The sequence below is a fragment of the Clupea harengus genome, chromosome 13, assembly GCF_900700415.2.
Source record: "Clupea harengus chromosome 13, Ch_v2.0.2, whole genome shotgun sequence".
NCBI lineage: Eukaryota > Metazoa > Chordata > Actinopteri > Clupeiformes > Clupeidae > Clupea > Clupea harengus.
Window position 1 is genome coordinate 8,829,393 of NC_045164.1, and position 26,688 is coordinate 8,856,080.

General features: G+C 40.0%; 1 protein-coding gene and 1 long non-coding RNA gene across 4 annotated transcripts in view; one reads left to right on the forward strand and one right to left on the reverse strand.

Moving 5' to 3' along the window:
* Positions 1 to 13,650: 13,650 nt before the first annotated feature.
* On the forward strand, positions 13,651 to 15,432 carry LOC116223334. Its single transcript, XR_004165044.2, has 2 exons — positions 13,651 to 14,518; positions 14,635 to 15,432. It is a non-coding gene; the product is annotated as an uncharacterized LOC116223334 (long non-coding RNA).
* A 752-nt stretch (positions 15,433 to 16,184) lies between these two features.
* arfgef3 (ARFGEF family member 3) overlaps positions 16,185 to 26,688 on the reverse strand; it is a 48,980-nt gene continuing 38,476 nt past the window's right edge. For 2 of the 3 annotated variants that reach the window (XM_031579583.2, XM_031579581.2), the window contains 15 exons: positions 26,252 to 26,393; positions 25,673 to 25,795; positions 25,128 to 25,231; positions 24,653 to 24,797; positions 24,121 to 24,249; positions 23,734 to 23,910; positions 23,190 to 23,304; positions 22,813 to 22,915; positions 21,442 to 21,573; positions 21,130 to 21,260; positions 20,292 to 20,300; positions 19,443 to 19,791; positions 19,084 to 19,230; positions 18,032 to 18,859; positions 16,185 to 17,700 (listed from right to left, as the gene is read on the reverse strand). In XM_031579583.2, coding sequence (XP_031435443.1) covers positions 17,509 to 17,700; positions 18,032 to 18,859; positions 19,084 to 19,230; positions 19,443 to 19,791; positions 20,292 to 20,300; positions 21,130 to 21,260; positions 21,442 to 21,573; positions 22,813 to 22,915; positions 23,190 to 23,304; positions 23,734 to 23,910; positions 24,121 to 24,249; positions 24,653 to 24,797; positions 25,128 to 25,231; positions 25,673 to 25,795; positions 26,252 to 26,393 — 2,826 coding nt within the window. In that variant the 3' untranslated portion in view covers positions 16,185 to 17,508. The remainder of the gene's footprint in view (positions 17,701 to 18,031; positions 18,860 to 19,083; positions 19,231 to 19,442; positions 19,792 to 20,291; positions 20,301 to 21,129; positions 21,261 to 21,441; positions 21,574 to 22,812; positions 22,916 to 23,189; positions 23,305 to 23,733; positions 23,911 to 24,120; positions 24,250 to 24,652; positions 24,798 to 25,127; positions 25,232 to 25,672; positions 25,796 to 26,251; positions 26,394 to 26,688) is intronic. The other variant, XM_031579582.2, reaches the window with a different exon arrangement.

Below are 26,688 nucleotides of genomic sequence, written 5' to 3' on the forward strand. Positions count from 1 at the left end.
GAAGGAAATACCAGTGCATGAAATGCAAAAGTTAAGAAAGGAAGAAGAAAAGAAAGAAGAGTGAAAGAAGGAAAGAAGAAAAGAAAAGAAGAGTAAAAGAAGGAAAGAAGAGTGGAAGAAGGAAAGGAGAAAGGAAAGAAGAGTGAAGAAAGGAAAGGAGTGGAAGAAGGAAAGAAGAAAAGAAAGAAGAGTGAAAGAAGGAAAGAATAAAGGAAAGAAGAGTGGAAGAAGGAAAGAAGAAGGGAAGAAGGAAAGAAAAGAAAGAAGAGTGGAGAAAGGAAAGAAGAGTGGAAGACGGAAAGAAGAGTGGAAGAAGGAAAGAAGAAAGGAAAGAAGTGGAAGAAGGAAAGAAGAGTTGAAGAAGGAAAGAAGAAAGGAAAGAAGAGTGGAAGAAGGAAAGAAGAGTGGAAGAAGGAAAGGGATAGAGAAAGATGGAAAGAAAAAAAAGTAGAGTATGGAAGGTGTCTCTTAATATAAAACAGTTAAATGGAGAGGGACAGAGAGAAGAGGAGCCTTGGAACCTTGGCGCAGGTGTCAGTGAAGCACAGGTGCAAGCCAGTTTAAAGACCCTATTATGATGTCATAATGGCCCAATGTAAGTCAATGGGAGAAATTGTATTAGTTTTTCTTTAATATTTAAAAAAGTATAAAGTTTAGAAAAATTAAAAATACATAGCATAAGTGTCCTTTACAAGACCTACGCGCCAAAGTTTGAACAAAGTTTTTAAGTTAAGCGGTTCGAGCTGAATTAAGCGCAGAAGTTTGGTACAAAGAATAACAAGAAAATGCATTTCCTGAAGGAAATACCAGTGCATGAAATGCAAAAGTTAAGAAAGGAAGAAGAAAAGAAAGAAGAGTGAAAGAAGGAAAGAAGAAAAGAAAAGAAGAGTAAAAGAAGGAAAGAAGTGGAAGAAGGAAAGGAGAAAGGAAAGAAGAGTGAAGAAAGGAAAGGAGTGGAAGAAGGAAAGAAGAAAAGAAAGAAGAGTGAAGAAAGGAAAGAAGAGTGGAAGAAGGAAAGAAGAAAAAAAAAGAAAAGTGAAAGAAGGAAAGAAGAGTGAAAGAAGGAAAGAAGAGTGGAAGAAGGAAAGAAGAAAGGAAAGAAGTGGAAGAAGAGTTGAAGAAGGAAAGAAGAGTGGAAGAAGGAAAGGGATAGACAAAGATGGAAAGAAAAAAAAGTAGAGTATGGAAGGTGTCTCTTAATATAAAACAGTTAAATGGAGAGGGACAGAGAGAAGAGGAGCCTTGGAACCTTGGCGCAGGTGTCAGTGAAGCACAGGTGCAAGCCAGTTTAAAGACCCTATTATGATGTCATAATGGCCCAATGTAAGTCAATGGGAGAAATTGTATTAGTTTTTCTTTAATATTTAAAAAAGTATAAAGTTTAGAAAAATTAAAAATACATAGCATAAGTGTCCTTTACAAGACCTACGCGCCAAAGTTTGAACAAAGTTTTTAAGTTAAGCGGTTCGAGCTGAATTAAGCGCAGAAGTTTGGTACAAAGAATAACTAGAAAATGCATTTCCTGAAGGAAATACCAGTGCATGAAATGCAAAAGTTAAGAAAGGAAGAAGAAAAGAAAGAAGAGTGAAAGAAGGAAAGAAGAAAAGAAAAGAAGAGTAAAAGAAGGAAAGAAGAGTGGAAGAAGGAAAGGAGAAAGGAAAGAAGAGTGAAGAAAGGAAAGGAGTGGAAGAAGGAAAGTAGAAAAGAAAGAAGAGTGAAAGAAGGAAAGAATAAAGGAAAGAAGAGTGGAAGAAGGAAAGAAGAAGGGAAGAAGGAAAGAAAAGAAAGAAGAGTGAAGAAAGGAAAGAAGAGTGGAAGAAGGAAAGAAGAGTGGAAGAAGGAAAGAAGAAAGGAAAGAAGTGGAAGAAGGAAAGAAGAGTTGAAGAAGGAAAGAAGAAAGGAAAGAAGAGTGGAAGAAGGAAAGAAGAGTGGAAGAAGGAAAGGGATAGAGAAAGATGGAAAGAAAAAAAAGTAGAGTATGGAAGGTGTCTCTTAATATAAAACAGTTAAATGGAGAGGGACAGAGAGAAGAGGAGCCTTGGAACCTTGGCGCAGGTGTCAGTGAAGCACAGGTGCAAGCCAGTTTAAAGACCCTATTATGATGTCATAATGGCCCAATGTAAGTCAATGGGAGAAATTGTATTAGTTTTTCTTTAATATTTAAAAAAGTATAAAGTTTAGAAAAATTAAAAATACATAGCATAAGTGTCCTTTACAAGACCTACGCGCCAAAGTTTGAACAAATTTTTTAAGTTAAGCGGTTCGAGCTGAATTAAGCGCAGAAGTTTGGTACAAAGAATAACTAGAAAATGCATTTCCTGAAGGAAATACCAGTGCATGAAATGCAAAAGTTAAGAAAGGAAGAAGAAAAGAAAGAAGAGTGAAAGAAGGAAAGAAGAGTGGAAGAAGGAAAGAAGAAAAGAAAGAAGAGTGAAAGAAGGAAAGAAGAGTGGAAAAAGGAAAGAAGAAAAGAAAGAAGAGTGAAGAAAGGAAAGAAGAGTAGAAGAAGGAAAGAAGAAAAGAAAGAAGGGAAAGAAGAAAGGAAAGAAGAATGGAAGAAGGAAAGAAAAGTGGAGGAAGGAAAGAAGGAAGAAAAGAAGAGTGAAGAAAGGAAAGAAGAGTGGAAGAAGGAAAGAAGGAGAGTGAAGAGGGAAAATATTGAAAGAAGGAGAGAAAATGGAGTGAAGCAGAGAGATGGAGTGTGAGAGAAAGTAGAGTGAGAGGGATAGAGAGAAAGATAGAGAGAAAAAAAAGTAGAGAATGGAAGGTGTCTCTTAATATTCCTAGTTATACAGTTGAATGGAGAGGGACAGAGAGAAGAGGAGCCTTGGAACCTTGGCGCAGGTGTCAGTGAAGCACAGGTGCAAGCCAGTTTAATTACCCTATTATGATGTCATAATGGCCCAATGTAAGTCAATGGGAGAAATTGTATTAGTTTTTATTTAATATTTTAAAAAGTATAAAGTTTAGAAAAGTGAAAAATACATAGCATAAGTGTCCTTAACAAGACCTATGCAGCAAAGTTTGAACGAAGTTTCTACGTTAAGCGGTTCAAGCTGAATTAAGCGCAGAAGTCGGTAAAGAGAATAATAAGAAGAAGAAGAATAAGAAGCCTAGGAATAACAATACAGGGCATTTCATGCACTGTAATAATAAGATGAAGAATAAGAAACGAAGGAATAACAATACAGGGCATTTCATGCACTGTAATAATAAGATGAAGAATAAGAAACGAAGGAATAACAATACAGGGCATTTCATGCACTGTAATAAGAAGCCTAGGAATAACAATACAGGGCATTTCATGCACTGTAATAAGAAGCCTAGGAATAACAATACAGGGCATTTCATGCACTGTAATAAGAAGCCTAGGAATAACAATACAGGGCATTTCATGCACTGTAATAAGAAGCCTAGGAATAACAATACAGGGCATTTCATGCACTGTAATAAGAGCCTAGGAATAACAATACAGGGCATTTCATGCACTGTAATAAGAAACGAAGGAATAACAATACAGGACATTTCATGCACTGTAATAAGTATAAGAAGCCTAGGAATAACAATACAGGGCATTTCATGCACTGTAATAAGAAGTATAAGAAACGAAGGAATAACAATACAGGGCATTTCATGCACTGTAATTACCTTGGGCTTGGTTTTGTCTGGAAATTTTACCATAAAAAATGAAATCTGACTTGAGGAAGCCAATAGAAGCATTATTTGCATGCACACACCACTCTTCCCAAACACTGAAGGTAATTCCATGGGCCACTATTAAAACTATTTTCCTCTTCTGTCTGGATAATCTGTTGCAGCTGTTTTCAGATCCGCGCATTTATGTGAGAGTAGCTACTGCATTGTCCAGAAATTGACCGCATCAACCTCTGATGTGCCATTTGGTATGGTTAATTTTGAATACAAATGTCTGCTTTTGGCAACTGGGTATTCTCGCAATTATATATTCAATGCAGGTGAGATTTATTATCCCCCTTCAAAATTGGGGAATACGTGTGTGTGTGTGTGAAAGTGTGTTGCTGTGTAACATGTAAAAGCCTTTGTGTTTGTTAAGTTAAAACCCTCATTCAGAGTTATTACTAGAAAACATATGTTTGTAATAGTCAACAATAAAAATGTATCTTATTACAGGCTACCGTCTCCTGACTACTTGTTTCTTTATAGAAACATTTTATGTAGGCCTCCAAAATGAAGTAAAAATCTGGTGTATCTGCTGCGTCTGCTATTTGTATTATTATTATTATTATTATTATTATTATTTATTTGTATGTATCCTTTAGTATATCAGGGATATAATGCGGGTCCCCTCTTATCAGATTAAATGTAATCATTTACCAAACCCAATAATGTGATAAAAGGCCTTTACAAGTACTGTAATGATATTTGTACAAATACTGTAAAATATAATAGTTTTCCAATAACGTCACAACGTTTACCCCTTGACTCAACTAAGGTTATTCCTTGGAATCAGTTTTTGAATCACCCCATCCTAATACTGCTTCCCGACATCCAACTAAAGTAGGAGCAAAAAACGGCCTCCACAGCAATAGTCAGTGTGTATCATAGCTGTATGCATACATACCCACTTAAGTAGTTCACAAGTCTTCTATCAAACAATGGCTGATGTTTATCACCTTAGATTCATTTTCATTATATTTTCATGTTTTGTTTTAGCAATAATTCTTACATACAGTATGATTCTATCTTATATTATGCCTATATGGTATAATATACCAACGTGGAATAATATTGTTAACGTATATAATAGATGTATATTACTGTCGAAGATAATATAGGCCATCTGGTGTAAAGTCCACTGGTAAATCGGATGTTGGCGCTGTAGTAATAGCATTCATAGTTTACCGGTAAACCCTTATCATGGTTAAAGTATAATCCTGCCAACGGTCACAATAAGCAGTAGTTGCCACACCTTTTGGTCTATAAATATAGCATGCTCTCATCTCTCTCAACTCATAGGCATCTGGAATCTACACCAAGGACTCTGCACAAACCAACAAAAGAAGAAGAACAATGCATTCCACAACCACCCAACACCAATCTAATTACCTGGGCTGGTCCATATTCACAACGCTTTGCTGCTGTTTGCCACTGGGAATAGCTGCCATCATCTTCTCCAGTCAGGTATATTAACATTAACACTATATTTCCTTTTACTCAAGGGGAGTCACTGTTTATGTGTTGGTGGTTGGTCATGCATGTTGATACATGATTTGGTCTGTTATCCTGGCACATTTTAGGTCAACACAGCAAACGCCGTTGGGGATGTCAACAGAGCAATAGATTCATCTCGGAAAGCAAAAAATCTGAACATAGCTGGACTTGTCATTGGGATACTTTTACTCATAACAATGGTTATTCTTAGGATTAATGCTCAACATTGAAGGAAAGATGTGTTCCTGGACGACTGTTATGATTTTGTTATGATCTGTTGTCTACTCTGGACTATTATCACCTGTGAATTGAACCACTCTGTAAGCAGAAATTAATGCAAGAACTGAGGACAGAAATCATGGTGTTTGTGTACAAGATTCAAAGCAACATGAGACCAGAAAAATTGAAGTTGAAACTTTCTTCATTGTATGAATGTGTTAATGTGGATAATCAATCCATCCTTTGGCTAAGTAATTGACTCTGTCCTGTAACTAATCAATTAATTCTTAAGTAATTCATGTGGTCGTAAAACATTGATAGCTATTCAAATGTATATATTTATCAGAAATACTGAACTTAACTGAACACAATTTAGAGACAATTGTATTGTTATGGCGCTATATAAATAAAATTGAATTGAATTGAATATTAATAACTACAATTTGACCCTTTCTCAGAACAGTAACAGAAACCGGATTTATGTACCCTTCAGTGATAAGCTTTCGTTTCCAGATTGATTGTATGCATTATAAGCAAATGAGCAATGTGCTTATAACAAATACCATTGTTATTTTACTAGCCATTTTGTCATTATGAATATCCATCTTAAAAATGGATGGGTGGCATGCAATAAATTCAACAGAGACAACAGTTTTTTTACTTTTATTCCACAGCACAAATTAGATAAATAAATGGCATTGGCAGAACATTAAGAAATAGTCTGGGCATGTATTGTGTACACTGGTTGAAGAATTAAGTTAAGTCAGAACATAGGAATGGAGTCTCCAAACACTCATCAAAAGATTGAAACTTTCAGAAACAGCCATGCACAAACACACACACATACACACACGCACACAAACCCACATTTACATTGTACAAACACATAAAACACACACAGACGTTTTTTCACTCTGCTGGCATTCATATAGTTTGAAGGTCGGATTCAAACAGTGTAGTCTCAGCGATTGAACACTTTGATATTTAAACTATTAATACATACATTACACACAAAATGTCCCCATTGGTTATCAAGTCAAGGTAAATTAATGTAATATTTGTAATGCAATATGACATAGTCTGAGGTATACACTTTGGCAACGAGGGGCTAGCCAGGAGATCTTGAGCCAGTGGTCCTCAACTTATGCTCCCCCACATTCTCACCAGCAGTTTTACAACTTTACAAGTCTAGTTAGGCACATTAACACTCATCACAAATCTAAAAATGACCAACATGGCACATAACATTGTGTGGTCCGCCACAAAAAAAAAAATATTGAGTTGGATTTGCCTTGGTGACATCCACATGAATACAGTGAAACAGTTTTTGCGAAAAACTGAGAAGTTTTGTTGCATTTTGGCCTTGTTTAATTGAGAAGATGTTGTGATTCCTAACGGAAGAAGAAATGTTTGCAAGTGTATGATTTAAGAGTTGTACTACCCCATAGAGTTCCCATATTGACATAGTGTTGTTTGTTGAAAGTGTTGAAGTGGTGTAATTTCTGCCACAGTCTAATTGTAATGCTTACCCAGTTTGGGCTGTGCTTTCATAGCCCACTTCGGGCCCAAATATATACAGAAAGAGGCAAATGTGTGTCTGATTCTACCGTGTTTGTTAGGGAAGAACCTCAAATAATCTCCTATGAGGTATACTGTATATATTGCTCTCTACTCATAACAGTGTTGTTTCGATAATGACTGAGTAGACCTGTTTCGTTGGAATTTCTCTGGTTCACCTGCTGTGTGTTTGTGTGTGGGGGTTTACCTCTCATCGGGTCAAACCACTCCACCACTACCATGCACAGTTTCCATTTCTGCAAGCACCATTTCTGTTGGTGACCTAATTAAATGCAACAAAGCGCAGTTAGACCCCACCGTTGCAAAGATGTTTTGTTTTTTTGTGTGTCAACAGTTACCAAGCTAATTATCGAAAAGCAGAGAAAACACCAACAATAGTTGATGCGCTATCTTCCAATACAGCTTCCATTTAGTGATAATTGAATCATCTTAAGATATATTGTCATCACTATAATGAATGGCACTGCCATGATGACTATCCCAATGAGAAGTTCAACAGTAACCATAGCAGCCACCATATCTGTATCTAAACATTCATACATGCATTTATGCATACACACACACACACACAAACATACACACACACACACACACACAGACACACACACACACACACACACAGAGAGACATACATACACACACACACACACTCACAAACAGAATCCATATTTTGAGTGGGAAATGAAACAAACTCACCTGATATGAGGAGATGATGGCAGCTATTCCCAGTGGTAAACTGCAGCAACATGTTGTGAATATGGAACAGCCCAAGTAAGTTCATAGGATGGAACTGGCATTATTTTCTTCCCAGAGCCCAAATCCAGATAGCAGCTGTTTCATATATATATATATATATACACACACACACACACACACACATATATATATATGTATATAATAATTTCTCTGGTTCACCTGCTGTGTGTGTGTGTGTGCATGTGTGTGCGTGTGTGTGCAGGTGTGTGTGTGCATGTGTGTGTGTGTGTGTGTGTGTGTGTGTGTGTGTGTGTGTGTGTGTGTGTGTGTGTGTGTATGTGTGTGTGTCTGTGCGCGTCTATGTGTGTGTGCTACCTCTCCTTGGGTAAAACCACTCCACCACTTCCATGCTCTCTACTCATAACAGTGTTGTTTTCGATAATAACTTTGTGTGTATGTGGGTGTGTGTGTGGATTCTCACCAGCAGTTTTACAACTTAACAAGGCACGTATCATTGTGTGGTCCTACACTGAAAAAAATATTTAGTTGGATTTGCCTAGGTGACGTCCATATGAATACAGTGAAAACAAAGTTTTTGCGAAAACTGAGAAGTTTTACCCTCAGTAAAATATCAAAACCTAACACATTTCAATGATAGTAACAGCAATTAAGGCATATGGCGATATTTTGACGATTCTCAAAATACATATTTATCTTGTAATATTAAAGCACATTATGCAGGTTTTAACCTTTGGTGGTATGTTTTTGTTGGTAACTCGTTTTTATAATATACTCCAATCCATTTTGATGGCACATGGTTGTGTGAAGGCCATATAAAGTGGACACTGCATATACACACTACAGTTCAAAAGTTGGGAATGAACGAGATGTCATTGTTTTTTTTTTTAAGAAAATCACACTTTTTTCTATTCAAATAACCTGTAATTGAGGGCTCATAAATGTAGTGTAGACACTGTTCATGTTGTAAATAACTAGTACAGCTGGTTTGAATGGAATATCTACATAGGCATAAAAGGCAGATTCTCTGCCACCATCACTCCTGTGTTTCAATGACAGATTATCTTAACTAATCCTAAATGATCATGTTTCCAAGGATAATTCATCATTATAAACCCCTTTTGCAATTACATTTGTGCGACTGAAGGCTGTTGTGTTGTTAAAGCCAACCGCCTTTGTGCTGTCTGGAGCATCAGCACCTGTGGAATTGGTTGTGGTTTAAAAAGGGTCTGAAAGAAAGAGCTTTCTTCAGAAATGCATCAGTCTACTACTGTTCTAGGAAATGAGGGCAAGAAACTGAAGATATCTAACCACATCCTTCACAGAACAGTGCACACCAGCTCTACCCAGTGGATGAGTTGAAACAATGTGTTTTGATCACAAAGAAAAAACTGCATGGGGTGTAGAACGAATGGAAATATGTGGGAGGAGTGTTCCACACCAATGTGATGGGATGGGGGTGCTTTGGTGCTGTCAAAGTATGTCCTTGTGTGAAATGTAGGAAGGCTATAACTCCATTTTACCAATGATTCTATCACCATGCCATAACCTATGGACTCTATCACCATGCCATAACCTGCGGACAGCCCTGGACTGGAATCAAGGTGTTTAGAGTTGTATCCTACAAGACAGAGACCCAAAGCATTGCTTCATATTATGCAAAACCTATTTAGTTAAGAAGCAATCAAGCTGCAATTAATTTTGTAAATTTTTTTTTTACCAGAATATGAGCTATATATATACTGTATATATATATAAATTTGTTATCCTGCACTGTTATGAACATGAACATATTTACAGTAAGTATATATATATATATACTTAAATATGTCTCATACTGTTTTTTCTACAGTCAGTGTCATGTTCATAACAGTGCAGGATAACAAAATAAAAATGAGAGGACTGTTTAGAGAATAGAAGAGTGTAGATTGGAAGTAAGGGAGCTCTGGGTGTGAAATGTGCTTTATCCAATCATGGTCTGAGTACCACAGAAGGAATTCTTTCTAGAGACGGAAAAAAAGAAAAAAGCTCTCAATTTTCTTCATTCTGCATGTCTTCACATCCTTTTACTGTACAGAATGTCACAAAGACATTTCAAAATCCTTTTATGCAGGGAAAGTTTTTTTATAGCAATTTGCTGAACACACACACTCTCTGTTTTTCAGTCTCTTTTTTAAAAAGGTTTCCGCCAATTGAAAAATGAAAATCACATAGTAGTATGTCATAATTATGAGTTAGTGTCATAGTTTCTTATATATCGACAATACTATTGTAGACATGCTTTAGTTGAGGAAGAGGCAGTGTTTGAATTGATCTATTCAATTTAACTTTAATCTAATTTTAAACTTAAATTTAATTCAATTTAACTTCAATTTAACCTTTTTCACTTTTTAATCAACCAACTTTTCATTTTTAAATGTAATAAATAAACATAATATCTATCAAATGGATTGTGAACACATTGAGGAATATTTAAAACGTGGTTTTACTAATGATAAAATCCTTGCTTTACTGGCTTTAATTGCAGGGGGTTGTTGTAAGCAAACACACACATGAGAAGGATTTTATTCAAGAAGAAACTGTGACACAGGAAGAACGAAACTGATGTGGCTGAGGCAGCTTTAATTCGGCTGCAACTTGAAACCTCTGGCCATTGTTTGACTGCAAGAGAATGCACGCCTCGCAGGAAGCCTGTGTCTTTTGCTGCTGTAACCTATGAGATTGTAAATCATAGGCTACTCAAACATAATTATGAGATGTGGGCCCTCATTTATAAAACGTTCGTACGCACATATTTGATCTTAAAGTGTTCGTGCCAAGAACGGCTCTGTTAGAGCTTTGTGCCCAAATGGGCCCTCATCTAAAGAGACGCACCAGATGCAACCAGGCCATACCCGTTCAGGTTCAGGTTTGGTCTGTTCTTGGGTTCCTGGCTACAGGAACGTACCAAACGAGAAATTGGAGACCAGTTGGGTATATCCCACACTGTAAAAAAAATGCCATTGTTTTTACGGGAAAAAACTGGCGGCTGAGTTGCAAGAACAATCCTGTAAAAAATACATCCACCTGTAAACCTCTTTACAGAGCAGCATGTAAATTTAACATTTTAAACCTGTATATTCAACATTGAACTTTAGCTATATTTACATCACTGCTATGTTATACTGTAAAACAAATCCTGTTGTTTTTACTGGAAAAAACTGGCAGCTGTGGTTGCCAGAACAATCCTGTAAAAAATACATCCACCTGTAAACCTCTTTACAGAGCAGCATGTAAATTTAACATTTTAAACCTGTATATTCAACATTGAACTTTAGCTATATTAACATCACTGCTATGTTACACTGTAAAACAAATCCTGTTGTTTTTACTGGAAAAAACTGGCAGCTGTGGTTGCCAGAATAATTCTGTAAAAAATACGGCCAAACCATAACCATCTTCACAGAACAATATGTACCTTTAACAGTTTATAATTTATAATATTACATTGTAAACCAGTACATTTAACATTGGATTTATGCTGATTTTGCATGACCATTATGCTATAAAACCAATTATTTCAGTAAAATGTACATCCAGTTTTTGTCTATTGTACATCAAATCCCATTTAATTTCAATGAGAAATACCAAGCAAACAACATTATTTAACGGGTTAAGTCTCATTATAACACTGTTATTCAACTGATTTTTCATGTAGATTCCCCTTAAAAGTTCTTTATAATATAATGTATTTTAATGTATTCATAACAGTTTGGACCAGGGTTGCACCAGTTGCGGTGCGGTCACACCTGGGCCCGTGGTTCTTGGGGGCCCGTAGCCGGGGCCAATAGACATATTATGTCTAAATTGATTGTTGCTTTGACAGAAGAGGTGGGGGCTTTAAAAGCAGAGCGAGACAAACTTTCAAGTTCGATTAAAGACATTATCCTAGTCGCCCATGCTCAAACACAAAGGACCGGGCGGCTCCAGAAATCCTACAGACCGCAGTAATTTCCCTACAGACCCCCGATGGCAATGCTGTCTACTTTATTCCAAAAGCTCAGTGATTATATAGGGGTTATACTGTATATACAAATCATAGTACATATTTAAGTTAATTAAAGTTAAAGTCTTGGTAAAATTAATTTAATGAATTGGACATTTCCTTTTATGGGAGACATTTGAAAATGAGATTCCCAGGTTTTTTTTTAGAAAGCTGCCTGCCATTTCAATGTTTGAAGCAACTTATACATGAATATTTCGAAATAATGCTTTAAAAGGCTGTATGTACAAAACCAACAACCACAGCTGTTTAGAAACGTGTGTGTGCCTTGCAGCAGCTTGCTTTGCTATTCTAAACATAAAATATGCTATTGAGGTTGGCTTTCCGAAGTCTTGTAAAATGGACTTACCCGAATACGTTGCTCAATGGCAGGTGGCGGGGTCGGGTGGCGGGGTCGATCCCGACACCCAGTCGTAGTTGCCTCTACCTGCGGAGCCGAAGCGCATCCAACTGCTCTCCAAAAGAACACGCATTGCGCCGTCGTTGGCTGCGCGGAGCAGAGAGAGTGTAAATCCGGACGCTGCACATCGGGGAATGTGATGTGAGGCAAATGTGGCTGGTGCGAAAAATACAGAAAGAGGTCATGCAAAGAGATTAAAAGATAGCGTCATACGGTTGAATTAAGAATGAACCAAGAGAACACCACGACCAGACAAGGATGAACCAAAAGAAAACCAGTTTGTCTGGTGCTGCTCTCGTGGCCAACAGTGGGATATATAAAATAGGGTGATATTTGAAGTGAATGAAACCCAAAAGGACTGTATTACTGGTTGTGAAATAGGTGACAATCGCCACAGGTCTGTCCGGTTAGAACAAGAACGGATGCCAATGTTCAATGATGACTGATTTATTTCCACACACACACTCGAGACATGAAGTGGTAGATGACTGAATGAATGATGCCCGTGAATGTAATCCGTGTAAAGGATTGACAGTAGACTGACAATGATGATTAACTGTGAGTATAATTACCCCGTGTAAAGGGACTTATATCCAACAATGAATCCGTGAATGATTGAAGACCATGAACCGTGAATGACAGTGAACTGACTGATAGAATCCGTGCTTTATTCTCAATGACGCACGGCAAGAATGATCGCGAATGTCTCTGAATTGAACTGATGAACTCCCGATGGCTGATGCTCCTCTCCAACTCCAACTGCTTACTTACTTGACCCACACCTTGGCCAGAGGAGGGTCGGCATTATATAGTGCAGAGGGGGAGTGAGAACAAGTCCAGGCTAGCTCTGAGAAACCCAGCATGGGGTTAACCATCTGGTCAGTGAAATTCCACTGTGCACGAGCCCCACAGGATTCTGGGATCAACTGATAGGCTGACCTCTGCCTGGATCCCAGGTCCCGTGGTGGCTTGCACAGCTGGATGCAACTGGTGAGATGGCCCTTTTTAACAGGATACATTAAATGTTTTGGGGTATGTCGGTGCCTGGAGTTGCAATTAAGCACAATTTATTTAATCAAATGACCTTTGGCTTGATTTTGTCTGGAAATTTGTTTACCATAAAAAATGTAACATCTGACTAGAGGAAACCAATAGAAGCATTATTTGCATGCACACCACTCTTCCCAAACACTGAAGGCAATTCCATGGGCCACTATTAAAACTATTTTCCTCTTCTGTCTGGATAATCTGTAGCAGCTGTTTTCAGATCCGCGCATTTATGTGAGAGTAGTTACTGCAGTGTCCAGAAATTGACCGCTTTCAGAGTTGTTACTATAAAGCAAGTGTTTGTAATAGTCAACTATACAAATGTATCTTATTACAAGGCACTGTCTTTCTTTATAGAAAAAATGTATGTAGGCCTCCAAAATGAAGGTAAAGATTTGGTGTATCTGCTGCGTCTGCTATTTGTATTATTATTATTATTATTTATTTATTTGTATGTATCCTTTAGTATATCAGGGATATTATGCGGGTCCCCTCTTATCAGATTAAATGTAATCATTTACCAAACCCAATAATGTGATAAAAGGCCTTTACAAGTACTGTAATGATATTTGTACAAATAATGTAAGACCCTGAACCTAAAAATATACGTCACAACGTTTACCCCTTGACTCAATAAAAAAATATTCAGGACCTGACTTCAGGTCTGAACCCAAAAAACAATGTTAAGGCTCACTGCAAAAAACTAAGGTTATTCCTTGGAATCAGTTGTTGAATCACCCCATCCTAAAACCGCTTCCCGACATCCAAATAAAGTAGGAGCAAAAAACGGCCTCCACAGCAATAGTAAGTGTCTATTATAGCTGTATGCATACATACCCACTTAAGTAGTTCACAAGTCTTCTATCAAACAATGGCTGATGTTTATCACTTTCAGATTCATTTTCATTTATATTTTCATGTTTTGTTTTAGCAATTCTTACATATGATTCTATCTTATATATTACTGTCGAAGATAATATAGGCCATCTGGTGTAAAGTCCACTGGTAAATCGGATGTTGGCGCTGTAGTAATAGCATTCATAGTTTACCGGTAAACCCTTATCATGGTTAAAGTATAATCCTGCCCACGGTCACAATAAGCAGTAGTTGCCACACCTTTTGGTCTATAAATATAGCATGCTCTCATCTCTCTCAACTCATAGGCATCTGGAATCTACACCAAGGACTCTGCACAAACCAACAAAAGAAGAAGAACAATGCATTCCACAACCACCCAACACCAATCTAATTACCTGGGCTGGTCCATATTCACAACGCTTTGCTGCTGTTTGCCACTGGGAATAGCTGCCATCATCTTCTCCAATCAGGTATATTAACATTAACACTATATTTCCTTTTACTCAAGGGGAGTCACTGTTTATGTGTTGGTGGTTGGTCATGCATGTTGATACATGATTTGGTCTGTTATCCTGGCACATTTTAGGTCAACACAGCAAACGCCGTTGGGGATGTCAACAGAGCAATAGATTCATCTCGGAGAGCAAGAAATTTTAACATAGCTGGACTTGTCATTGGGATACTTGTACTCATCGGAGTCATAACGTCCGTTATTCTCACGATTAATGCTTAACTCTGAAGGAAAGATGTGTTCCTGGAGGACTGTTATGATCTGTTGTCTACTTTGGACTATTATCACCTGTAAATTGAACCACTCTGTAAGCAGAAATGAATGCAAGAACTGAGGACAGAAATCATGGTGTTTGTGTACAAGATTCAAAGCACCATGAGACCAGAAAAATTGAAGTTGAAACTTTCTTCATTGTATGAATGTGTTATAATCAATCCATCCTTTGGCTAAGTAATTGACTCTGTCCTGTAACTAATCACTTAATTCTTAAGTAATTCATGTGGTCGTAAAACATCGATAGCTATAGAAATGTATATATTCATCAGAAATACTGAACTTAACTGAACACATTCATAACTACAATTTGTCCCCTTCTCAGAACAGTAACCGAAACCCCTTTTAAAGTCCAGATTTATGTACCCTTCAGTGATAAGCTTTCGTTTCCAGATAGGGATTGATTGTATGCATTATAAGCAAATGAGCAATGTGCTTATAACAAATACCATTGTTATTTTACTAGCCATTTTGTCATTATGAATATCCATCTTAAAAATGGATGGGTGGCATGCAATAAATTCAACAGAGACAACAGTTTTTTTTACTTTTATTCCACAGCACAAATTAGATAAATAAATGGCATTGTCAGAACAGTAAGAAATAGTCTGGGCATGTATTGTGTTCACTGGTTGAAGAATTAAGTTAAGACAGAACATAGGAATGGAGTCTCCAAACACTCATCAAAAGGTTGAAACTTTCAGAAACAGCCATGCACACACACACACACACACACACACACACACACACACACACACACACACACACACACACACACACACACACACACACACACACACACACACACACACACACACACACACACACGAAAACACACACAGACGTTTGTCACTCTGCTGGCATTCATATCTCCAGTTTGAAGGTCGGATTCAAACAGTGTACAGTATTTCCCACACAGAGCATACGCCCTAAAGCCATTCAACTCTCAGGGTCTCAGAGATTGAACACTTTCGATATTTAAACCATTAATACAGACATTCTGTCAATCACTGACCTGTACAGACCTCAGGTCTCCTTCTGTTTTGAAATTTTGCAGACATGCACGCGCATGCACACGCACAGACACACACACACACACACACACAACCAACACTTCAAATTTCTTTCTCAGGGATGTAATATTGAGGATTACAGGGTAACCCAATCAGGTACAATAGAGGAGCCAAAGGTGCACACTTTCTTTGAGTAACTCTAAAACACTCAAATACTCTTTTCTCTTAGAAAGTCAATAACAAAACTCAACTACTATAACTACATTTGTAAATTGTTGGGGTCTGAGAGTTGTGACTGTTGCTATGGAACTTATCAACATACACTCATAGACAATGGCATTTAAAGGAAGTGTGTTTACTGTATGGGTCATCAACTCACTCAAACAAATCCTATAATCTGTCCAAACAAAACCAACAACAAAGAAAAAGGTTCATCTTTGGTCTTCACCATCAAAAGCAGGGCATTGCCTTTGCACACTAGCACAAGCATAGCTTAGAACACTATGAAAATGGAAATTGGAGCATAACATAAACTGGACCATTTTGAACTTTCTATCACTTCTGTCGAGTGCAATGAATCAGTAATGAATTGCTGACTGAATTCAGTAAATCACCAAACAAACAGCTTGTTACATACACAAACAATGAACAACACGAGGATCGAAAGACTTGAAGAAAGAATGAATCAGTAGGTTCAGTACAGCAGTTTCACACATGACCCTTCCTCCGCGTTTACAAATGATTCATTATGATTGGCACGCCAAGGTGCCTATATTTCCACCGGCAGCATGATGGATGGATGGATGAATTTATGCAATGCCAAATTTCCAAAGTTCAGTTTCACAGAGATACTGCTGTGTCTGTACTGTAAAGCACAACCTGTGTATTACATGATTTAAATGTCAATGTTTGTTTAGTTAGGTAAATTAAAAATCTATTGATTCCAGGATAAGTGAACTTATCTTCAGCATGTAATCCATACAGAAAACAGGTTTTAATTAAACACTTGAATTTTCTGGATATGAACATAGTCGGAGACAGACATGCAAACCACCAGTCACATCATGCTTGCACACGCAAACACTTCAATCAAGTGACTTGGCATAAACAGCATAGTCCTGATTATCTGCCTTCCAAAGGTAAAACAGAAATGGAGTGGGGATATCATCCAAGGGTCATGTATCGCGTGTATAATATATGGCACAACATCTGATTTTCGTACTACAGTATATGCAAAATGTCAGACAAAAACATTCAGTCTTCATTAAAATAGATATTTATATTCTGAATATATTAAGCATTCAAATAAATAAAATATACAATAATTCACAGAAATAAACAAATGGCCACTACAATAAATACAATAAATAAACATAAATAAACATAAATAAACATACTGGCCACTATGATACATCATTGAAATTAATGAAGTATGCAAAAGCTCTGATTCAGTAGAAAAAAAACACACAAATCAGTAAGAGGAGAGCAGAAGTACCACATGAGCGCTAGCATGGTCAACATAAACATACAAACAAGCAAACAAGTTCGCTTCCTCCCTTCATTCCAAGCCTACGTAAAAATACTCCTGACCTTCAACGACCTCCAGACGACCTTCAGGGACACGTTTCAAAAAGGGTAGCGACATGCCTCCCGATGACACGCTTCACAGGATTATGTCATAGAGCCGACCCACCCGACTCAGCCACTCCCTGACAGCATGTCGGACCTTAGGGTCAGTCACGTGACAGGTCAGCTGACTGATGCAGGGAAACACGGCGGCCTGGAGGGCGATGAAGGTTGGGTCGGGCAGCAGCAGGATCTGGTTCAGGACTGTCAGGACCATGTTGGTCCATGCCTGCCCAATCAACAAGGTGAAGGAGACACTCATTCAGCTCAATGGTATTTTTTTTTACCCAAAATTAGCTGTTAAGAAAACAGTCTAGGACAACAAGTCTAGGACAATTAACAGATCAAACACTCAGAAGTTAAGATGGAATTATTCTGCACATATTTGAAGGCATTTCTGAAATAATTTTTCTCTCTTTCTAAAAGTAATACCAAAATCATAAACACGGTTTGTGACTGTGTGTTCCTATCATGCCATTATCCTCACACCTATCCCCTCAGTACTTCCCTCTCACACCCCCTCATCCACCCCAGCCCTCCTCCCATCCTGTCCCGCTTACCTGTATCTGTGCCTCTGCGTCCCTGAGGGAGATGTTGTGGGAGCTGGCCATGGAGCCCGACCGAGGCCTCTTCTCCTGCCTCAGCACCTCAGGCCCCGCGCTGAACGAGTGCCTCATGGGGCCCTGGTCCACCAGCTGCTGGGGCCTCTGGGGTGCGGGGGACTCTGGGTCCCTCAGCGAGCCTGCCTCACTGGGCTTGGACTCCCTGGCGAAGGCTGGGTGTGGATGGGAGATAGGGTGGCTCTGCTGTTGCTGCTGCTGCTTGCGGCGCTTGTACTCGATCATAAGCTTGGTGATGGTGCGGTCGGTGGCGATGGTGTAGAGCTTGTTGCTGGCGCTCTCCCACCACTCCTTCTTGCGGCTGGTGGAGTCGCTGCGCTCCCGTGGTCCTCCGTCCCCTCGGAGTTGGGGCAGGCTGCCGCCGTAGATGCCCGCAGAGGGTGGTGGCGTTGGTAGTGGCGTCTGCAGTGGGGGCTCCTCGCCCAGCGTCTCCACTGAGGGGTTGCAGCGGAAGCTATCCTCAGACGGGGTTCCCTTGCTCGAGGGCCCTCCGGTGGTGGAGGGGGTGGGCGTGGAGCTCTCGGAGGGGAAGAGGGGGAGGAAGAAGAGCGGGTCGCCGCGGTGACTCAGCGTGGGCTCCACGCTGCTGGCCCCCAGGCTGCTCTCCAGGTCCAGGTACATCTGGATGTAGTTGTTGCTCAGGTCCATGCAGAGCTTGTGCAGCCGCTTGACCAGCCAGGCCCAGTCCACGCCGCTGGCCGGCTGCGAGCTCAGGGATGGGATGGTGGCGCGCCACTGACGCTTGTCTTTACCCCGCGGCGGGCTCACCTGTGTTGCAACTTTGGAAGTTATTCTTGACACAACGATGCATTAAAATGACTACTTGAATTTGATTTTCCTTACACAAGGAGGAGTATACTCTTATCAGTGAAAATCATCTTTAGAATACTTATGGGTTATGTAAAACTAATACTGTGCACTAGACTAAAGTTACTATAAACATGTTAAATATGTGAGTACATGGAGTGCATGAGTATATATACAAATTCTACCTGTGCCGTCTCCTCAAAGATGTCTTCGTCCTCTGAGGAGCAGGGCTGTGACGAGTCTGAGCTGCCCTCCTCCTCTTCTCCCAGAATCCTTTTCACCTGCTCCACAGTGATGTTCTCCTGGTTGGTCAGCGTGGCACACAGGAGTGCCTAGGGGTGGGGGTTGTAACCATAATGATTTTATCACAAAATCAAATACAAGTGTCTGTTTGGTGAAATATATAATCATTACTGTGACTGACACAAGCTGAATTCAACAAATGAATAAGTTGAACAAGAAAAAAGGCATGTATTAGGACTCTATTGGTAACGATATGTTACCAGTTACCAGTTAATGTTACCAGTTTGCTTTGCCCCCTGACCTGGAAGTAGATGTTGAAACTCATGGCTGACTGGCGGTACAGGTTGGCTGCCCCACTGACTCCAGACACCTTCATCAGCAGGTACTTGAGGCCGGGCCGCGTGTCAAAGTCCCGGGCCGTCTGGTACGAGTCCAACAGCAGGTCAAAGATGATGGCCAGGTTCTGCATGGAGATGTAGCGCAGGAACCCTGCGGCTCGTGGTTCTGAGACGGGCGTGGTGCGCTCCTGGCTGTCCCCTTCAGTGCTGCCACCGGAGCCTTTGACAAACTCCTCCAGCAGGATGTCATACAGGTTCTGAAGGAGAACCTGATGGGACAGGAGGCTCACCACAATGGTTCTAAATGGGATCCTGTGTGGTGAACAGAGCAGAACCGGAGATGTTTGTCGGGGTTGGTCAGTTGCTCTGTATACACATTTTTCTTTCCATGTGATCTGAAACTATCAGAGCGTGTGGAAGAATCTTAGAATGGTAGAATGCTTTGACTATAGGTTGGTTAAAACGGATTTACCAATTCAGCTGCTCATAAAAACGTTATGGTCTATAGTATTATGGTTGTCAATCTACTGGGACAAATTTAACAAGGCCTCCCAAACACATCTGAGTAGGACCCATGACAAGACATGCTGAAGCTAGCTCCCTGATATATTCATTTATTAATTCAGTCATTCATCGTTTCATCCATCCATCCATCCATCCAATACATTTATTTTATGGAAATACAAATGGGCATGCCGTTTCTAATCCATGTTATTTGCCATATGAAGCAGCCAGCCTCCACCTGCCATGCCAACACAGGGATGCATCTAACTTAGGTTTTTCAGTCCTGGAAGAGTTACATTTCTTCTTACCCAATTTTTCTGCGGGAAGTCCAGCATGAAAAGGAAAGTAAGTTGAAAAAGTCCAGCATGAGAAGGAAAGTAAGTGGGAATTCAACATTCCTCAAATTCCAAGGATAATAGAATTTGACTCCAAATGACTCTTTACCACCAAGCATGAAAGTCCTACCTATCTCACGCGTAAAGTTGACTTGGGTTTTAGTCATCAGTACAGCAAAGAATGAATTATGCAGCAGAATGTTGGACACCAGGGCCTGTATTCACAGAGCATTTTATCTTATATAAGAGTACTCCATTATGCCCTTGTGATTCAGACGGTAACTTCTACACTAATTCACCTTATACATTCCAAAATATTATAACGAGGAAAGATACAAACTGACATGTTCTGTAAATGTAGGGGTGCGTTAGGAGTCCTCTTGACTACTTTTTAGTTCTCCCAGACGTAGGTGCAACTTTAGCAAGACGTTTACCAAAGTTAGGACTGACATGCCCGATATTTTTAGGAGTTTCTCCTAAATCGCCAAGTTAAGAGCTCATTTTAGCCTTCAGATGCTTTGGGAATACAGGCCCAGAAATAACTGATCATCATTCATTTCCATATGAAAAACAACAACTCTATTTAACTTCAGCAGGAGAAAATAAACTTACTAAGGGATCTACCAAAAATAGCATCCCTTTTTGGTACTTAAGTGTCAAACTTAAAAGATTCAAAGATTCTCATGGGTCCTTTCTCCCGTACCTTCTTCTTATAGTGCTTATGACAGAAGAGATAAGCAAACTTGTTCAACTCTAATGCCAATCATGTGTTATGCTACTAGCATTCGGATTCTGTGGCAGCGACTCTTACCTCTTCTGCGTGTGACCGTTGGAGTGCTGGTCAGGGGGCAGCTCTATGATCAGTACGCAGGACTGAGCATGCTCAAATCCCTCCTTATTGCTGGGGGTTTTAGGTGAACACTGAGTGTCAAGCATGAAGACCTGAGAGAGAGAGAGAGAGAGAGAGAGAGAGAGAGAAAGAGAGAGAGAGACAGAGAGACAGAGAGAGAGAGAGAGAGAGAGAGAGAGAGAGTAGCATTAAGAGAATATGTCAAGAACTTGTCAGGATTGACAGTGAAGTCATAATCAGACAGTGGTGTTTGGAGGGGTTGTGGATGCCCACCTGTTGGGCCATGGCACGGATCCTCCAGTACTCTGCCTCGGCAGAGGGAGAGTGGGACGGGGCAGCGACCTTCACCTCACACGCATCGCCTGAAAAACTGTCCGACCCGCTGCGGAAACAAGCTAGAAGGTTCTGGACAAATAAGGACAATGTAAAAAATGTCAGCAGGAGAACGGAATGAGATAGTAAGTAAATCAAATTTGGTCAAATATATGTGATATATGTGATATATCATATTTAGTCTTTTTTCTTACAAATTGATTGTGAGTGGTTGACACAAAAGAATGGGTATTATTCTTCATCATATAACTGCAAGAAGTTCCATGTTTGTTCGTTGTGGAATGTACAACCAGATAACACCTGTGATGTAATATTCATATCTCTCCCTCTCTAGATCCATTCCTTAGATAACCACCCATTAACAAGAAAAGAAACTGAAATTAACAAAATGAACAAAAAGGTGGTTGGGTACCAGTTTTATGTGAGCAACTCTTTCAAAAATCCTAATAAAAATGCGTTAAAGCCTGCACAGACCATCCATTAGTTAAAATGTGCCACAACATAGATGGCATTACACTATTTCATGACAGCCAGTGGAAGGGTGTAATTGAAATCCACACAAACAACATTTCATATATCATCCATATTATGTAAGTGAGAGTATTTTTAAATCGGCAGATTATTAAAACATTCTAATGATGTGTCTACATACATTTCATCACAAGTTTGCACACACATCTACTTGTATTTGGCACCAGTCCTAAACCTCCTACAAAAAAATGTATTCTACGAGTTCACACCAAAATATGTACATTCATCCCTCATGTAATGTGAGGGCACAATATGCTTCTCTTATCAGTATGTTTACATTAAAGTCTCTGGCTCTTAGGCTACCTAACTGTATGTGTATTCATGTTCAGACCAGTGGCAAACACTCCGTTCATCTCCTGAAAATGCAAAAGCCCTAATCTCCAAAGTATATTATAATTCAAGTCTGGTACATTTGCGTTGAGCCTGGAAAATTCACACAAAGTCATCACGCACAAGAAAGCGTCCCGGCCAAGTCTCTGGGCTGGTCTACTGAAAAACTGCTCAAACTCAGCAGAAGGTCTGTTATGCAACACACTGGCACACTCTGGTTCTGCAGTGCTACTTTTCACTCATTGGCACAGTTATACTGAACTGAGTACAGTTTAGGAAAAAACTGACATAGCTATTACTTCACTAAATCACATTTGAACTTTATCCCTTTTGTAGTAATAACGGTGGCAGCAGTCATGTTAGTTGGGGGAATTGTAGTACTAATGTTTGCATTTACAAGAAATGAATGATGATAACGATGTTATTATTAAGGTAAAAGTTTAGTGTTACCTTGACAGGCTCCAGAGTGGCAGAGAAGGCATCTTGCAGTGCACAGCAGGCTAAGCGCCACATCTCTTCAGTGAAGACAGGCCCAGCAGTCACCAGAACATACCTGGAAATCACAATGCAGTATGGTACTAGGCACATGACATAAACAACTCCAAGTTTTGATGTAAAAACAAAAGTCAATCAAACAGACAACAAAAGCATGTTCCCACACAGACACACTTTTATCCCTCATCCAGTCAAGCAGTAGATTAACTGAGACAATTGTGTGCATCAAGTCAAAATAAGTCAGGAATGTCAGTTCAGGAGTGCAGCAATGCTTTAGTCTAGTGTAAGAGACAGAACACTCCAGTTTACTTAACTAGGATTCATGAGTGTACCTGATGCAGGAGCAGCCCACTCTAGAGATGGTCTCTGCGGGCTCGGCCACACAGGACACCAGCAGCTTAAACAGGTCCTTCAGCATCAGGTTGATCAGACTCTCGTAACCAATGTCTATGGAACAACACGGAGTAAAGTTATGAGGATAAAATCAACAAATAAATCAACCAATCAACAGATCGATACATGCACCCATTATTGCTTCTATCCATCCACCAATGCTACAAAATCAAGACGGTTTCAGGAAACTGAAGTCCACACTTTATTATTATTATTATTATTATTACCATCCTAAGGTATTTTGTGCTTAATACAAATCAATGAGTAAAATGTACTTTTAGGTTAATAACCTACCCACTCTGATAAGGGCAATTCATATAAAGTGGGCGAAACTAAAAGGATAACACTGTTCTTCCAGGGAACCCTACAGTTAGATGTTTCTCATCACAGCTGTACGGCTAACTTATGAGTTAGCAGTATAACTCTCTTAGTAGTTTTCACCGGTAGCTACACACAGGAATGTGAGCGGGTCTTTGACTGCACCTGAATGGATGAAGCTCTGGACGTGCTCCACCACCAGCTCACACGAGAGCCCGATGGCGTGCTTAAAGTTTCCCGCAGCTATGTCCCAGTAGGAGTGGTCACCATGGCTACGCTGCAGCCACAGGGACATCACGGGCAGGAGAAGCTGGATGACAGAGAATATGGCAAAGCCTGGCCCTGGGGAAATAAACAAACAAACAAATAAATAAATAAAGACAGAAAGAAAAAAAAAAGACTAAAATAATGATTTAATGGAGGAATACAAGACAAGGAAAGAGGATTAAAGAAAGAAAGAGAGAAAGAAAAAAAATACAAACAAAAAGTTCCTGTCTCTCTGTTGACTGTGGATGTTTGGCAGCACACTGGTGTGGTTTTGGTCTGTGGTACCTGGTATCCTGGTGATATCTCTGAGCAGCTCGAACAGCAGCTCCAGGGTGGGAGGCTGGTGCTGTCGCGGGCAGTTGGAGACAGCAGCCGTCAGCTGCTCCAGTAGCAGGATCCACACCTGAATAAGGCCTGCAAAACACACGCGAACATCCACCATTGTGGATCTGAGGTGGAACTCATGAGCACATACAACTGGCCACCATTACAGCCCTCTTGTTTAACTTGCATACAAATCCAAGTGTCCACAACAAGGGATCTCTGGTTTAACATAAATACAGACCCAATACTACCCTTTTTGGGTAACTTACAGTACATACATATTCAAGTGACAGCTACTATGGGTTTCTGGTTCAGTTTAGTAACATTCATAAATACAGCTCCAAGATTGCCAAACAACACTGGTCATCTACATCACAATCCAACTAAACACCATCCAAGAAATGTCAGTATTCTCCATCTAACAGAAAATATCTCTTTTCGTTTCCCATTTACTATCCGTTCCTGACAATGACATATAACAGTCAGTGGTCACCTGTGTCATCGTCAAACTCGGCCAGGACACAGTCCATGCCGTCTTCGCTGCTGACGGAGCGCTCCTGCACCCTCAAGGGCAGGCTGGCCAGCCGCGCCCCTAGGAACACCGGCTTGGAAGGCATCTTGTAGATTTTGGCAAGCAGCTGAGGACACAGAGCCACACACAGCAGATGGTAATGTTGACAGAGTGTCAACGGTCAGATATTTGCATACAGTTGTTTGTAGCGGTTGAGATGCAATTAGGTTGATTTTATTAGTTGATTAGTTGACAATAAGTACACAGTATATAGCCACTGCATAGTATGCCAGTATACTGTATAATTCTGGCAATACAGAACATGCTGTGACTGAAACCTAACAGCATTTATGATTTTGGGTTCCTGCCATTGTTGGCGTAAACTGTAAATCCTGCAATCCTGTCCTGTTGTGGAACACACACATAGTCAGGTGCACCTGAGCTGCCCATACAGTACCAGAGAGCACTTCCTCAGGTAGTCCAACGCAGGCAAGCACAGGTCCGTGGAGCTGTAGCCCATCACATGCACACAGTCTCCAATCTCCTTGTAGTCCACCTCTCCTACAACCCAGAACACAAATATCTAATTTAGCTTTGGAGAGTGAGGATACACACTTGAGTGATGCAATGGCTTTTCACATGGACCCTGATTATAGTCTGGGACTTTGTCACTTCTGTAATGATGTTTCCTTACTATTGTGTTTCTATATGTGTATATGTACTAGGAGGGTAAACATGTACATGATTAACACTGCTGCAGGAAGCAGAAGCGTTTTCCTTTTAAGTACTTTGTATTACACAGCATGCAATGAATATAAAATATCACTATCACTAGCAACTGCAGTGTAAGGTGAATGAGTTGTGTACATCACATTATCCCACAGCTGGGATGTAAATTTGCAATAAACTGCATTTCAGGAAACTAAATGGTATGTCACTGGCTATTTCAGACGTACACACATGAGATACTACACACATATTAGGGTTTCAAAGCTGTCTTACCCAATCCCTTGACAAATTTCATAAGGCACATAATGTAGTCTGTTGCCGCATTGGCGAACACCTGAATGTTGTCTGTGTTGATGAAGGCTTCGAAGACATCAAACACAGGGGCCTGGGATTTCCCTGCAGTGCCAATGACAAAATAAACTACATGTCAGATGTCATGTCCAGTTCTACTCTCGAGTCAGTACTGAGGCATAGCTTGCTTAAGAACAATATGAATAGCATGGTTTTGCTGTGGATGTTTATACTGACTATAAACATACTTTTCACAAAGAGTTACTTTTAAAGACAATAAACGTTTTAAATACTTATGATATATACATATCTATTTTCCACAAGAGCGTATTTCTAACATGTAGTATTTCTCACACATGCCCACGGGGTGCCCTGCTAAATGACCCAAGCCTGCGCTCCTCTGTCCCCACATGCTCTCCCACTCACCCATGGAGTACTCCCCGATCAGGGTTAGGGTTAGAGTTAACTCACCCATGGAGTACTCCCCGATCAGGGTTAGGGTTAGAGTTAACTCACCCATGGAGTACTCCCCGATCAGGGTTAGGGTTAGGGTTAACTCACCCATGGAGTACTCCCCGATCAGGTAGTCCTTGGTGTCGCTCTTGCCCCCGTGGACTGTCCTCAAGGCGCTGAAGAGGGGCCTCCAGCCTGACTGGATCTGGGGGGAGCACATCTCCACCAGCTCCCCGATGGAGGTCACCACCTGGAAGCCGCACACAGAGCACAGTGCAGGGAGTTAGGGAGCACTCAGTAACTAATGTGTAGTATTACAAAAGGTGTGGAGGTTATGTGAAGTATTGCCAAGTCCATTAGATGCACAATCAAGGTTTGAGTTTTACTGCAAAATCTTTTTACCTTTAACAACAGTATATTGGTCACCGTCCTTCCTATGTTTGTAAGCACACAATATGTGTATAGCCAGAGGAGAGGAGTGCATTCTCTCTCAGTCACCATTACTGTGACGCAGAACAGACAGACTTATTGAGTAACTCAACCAA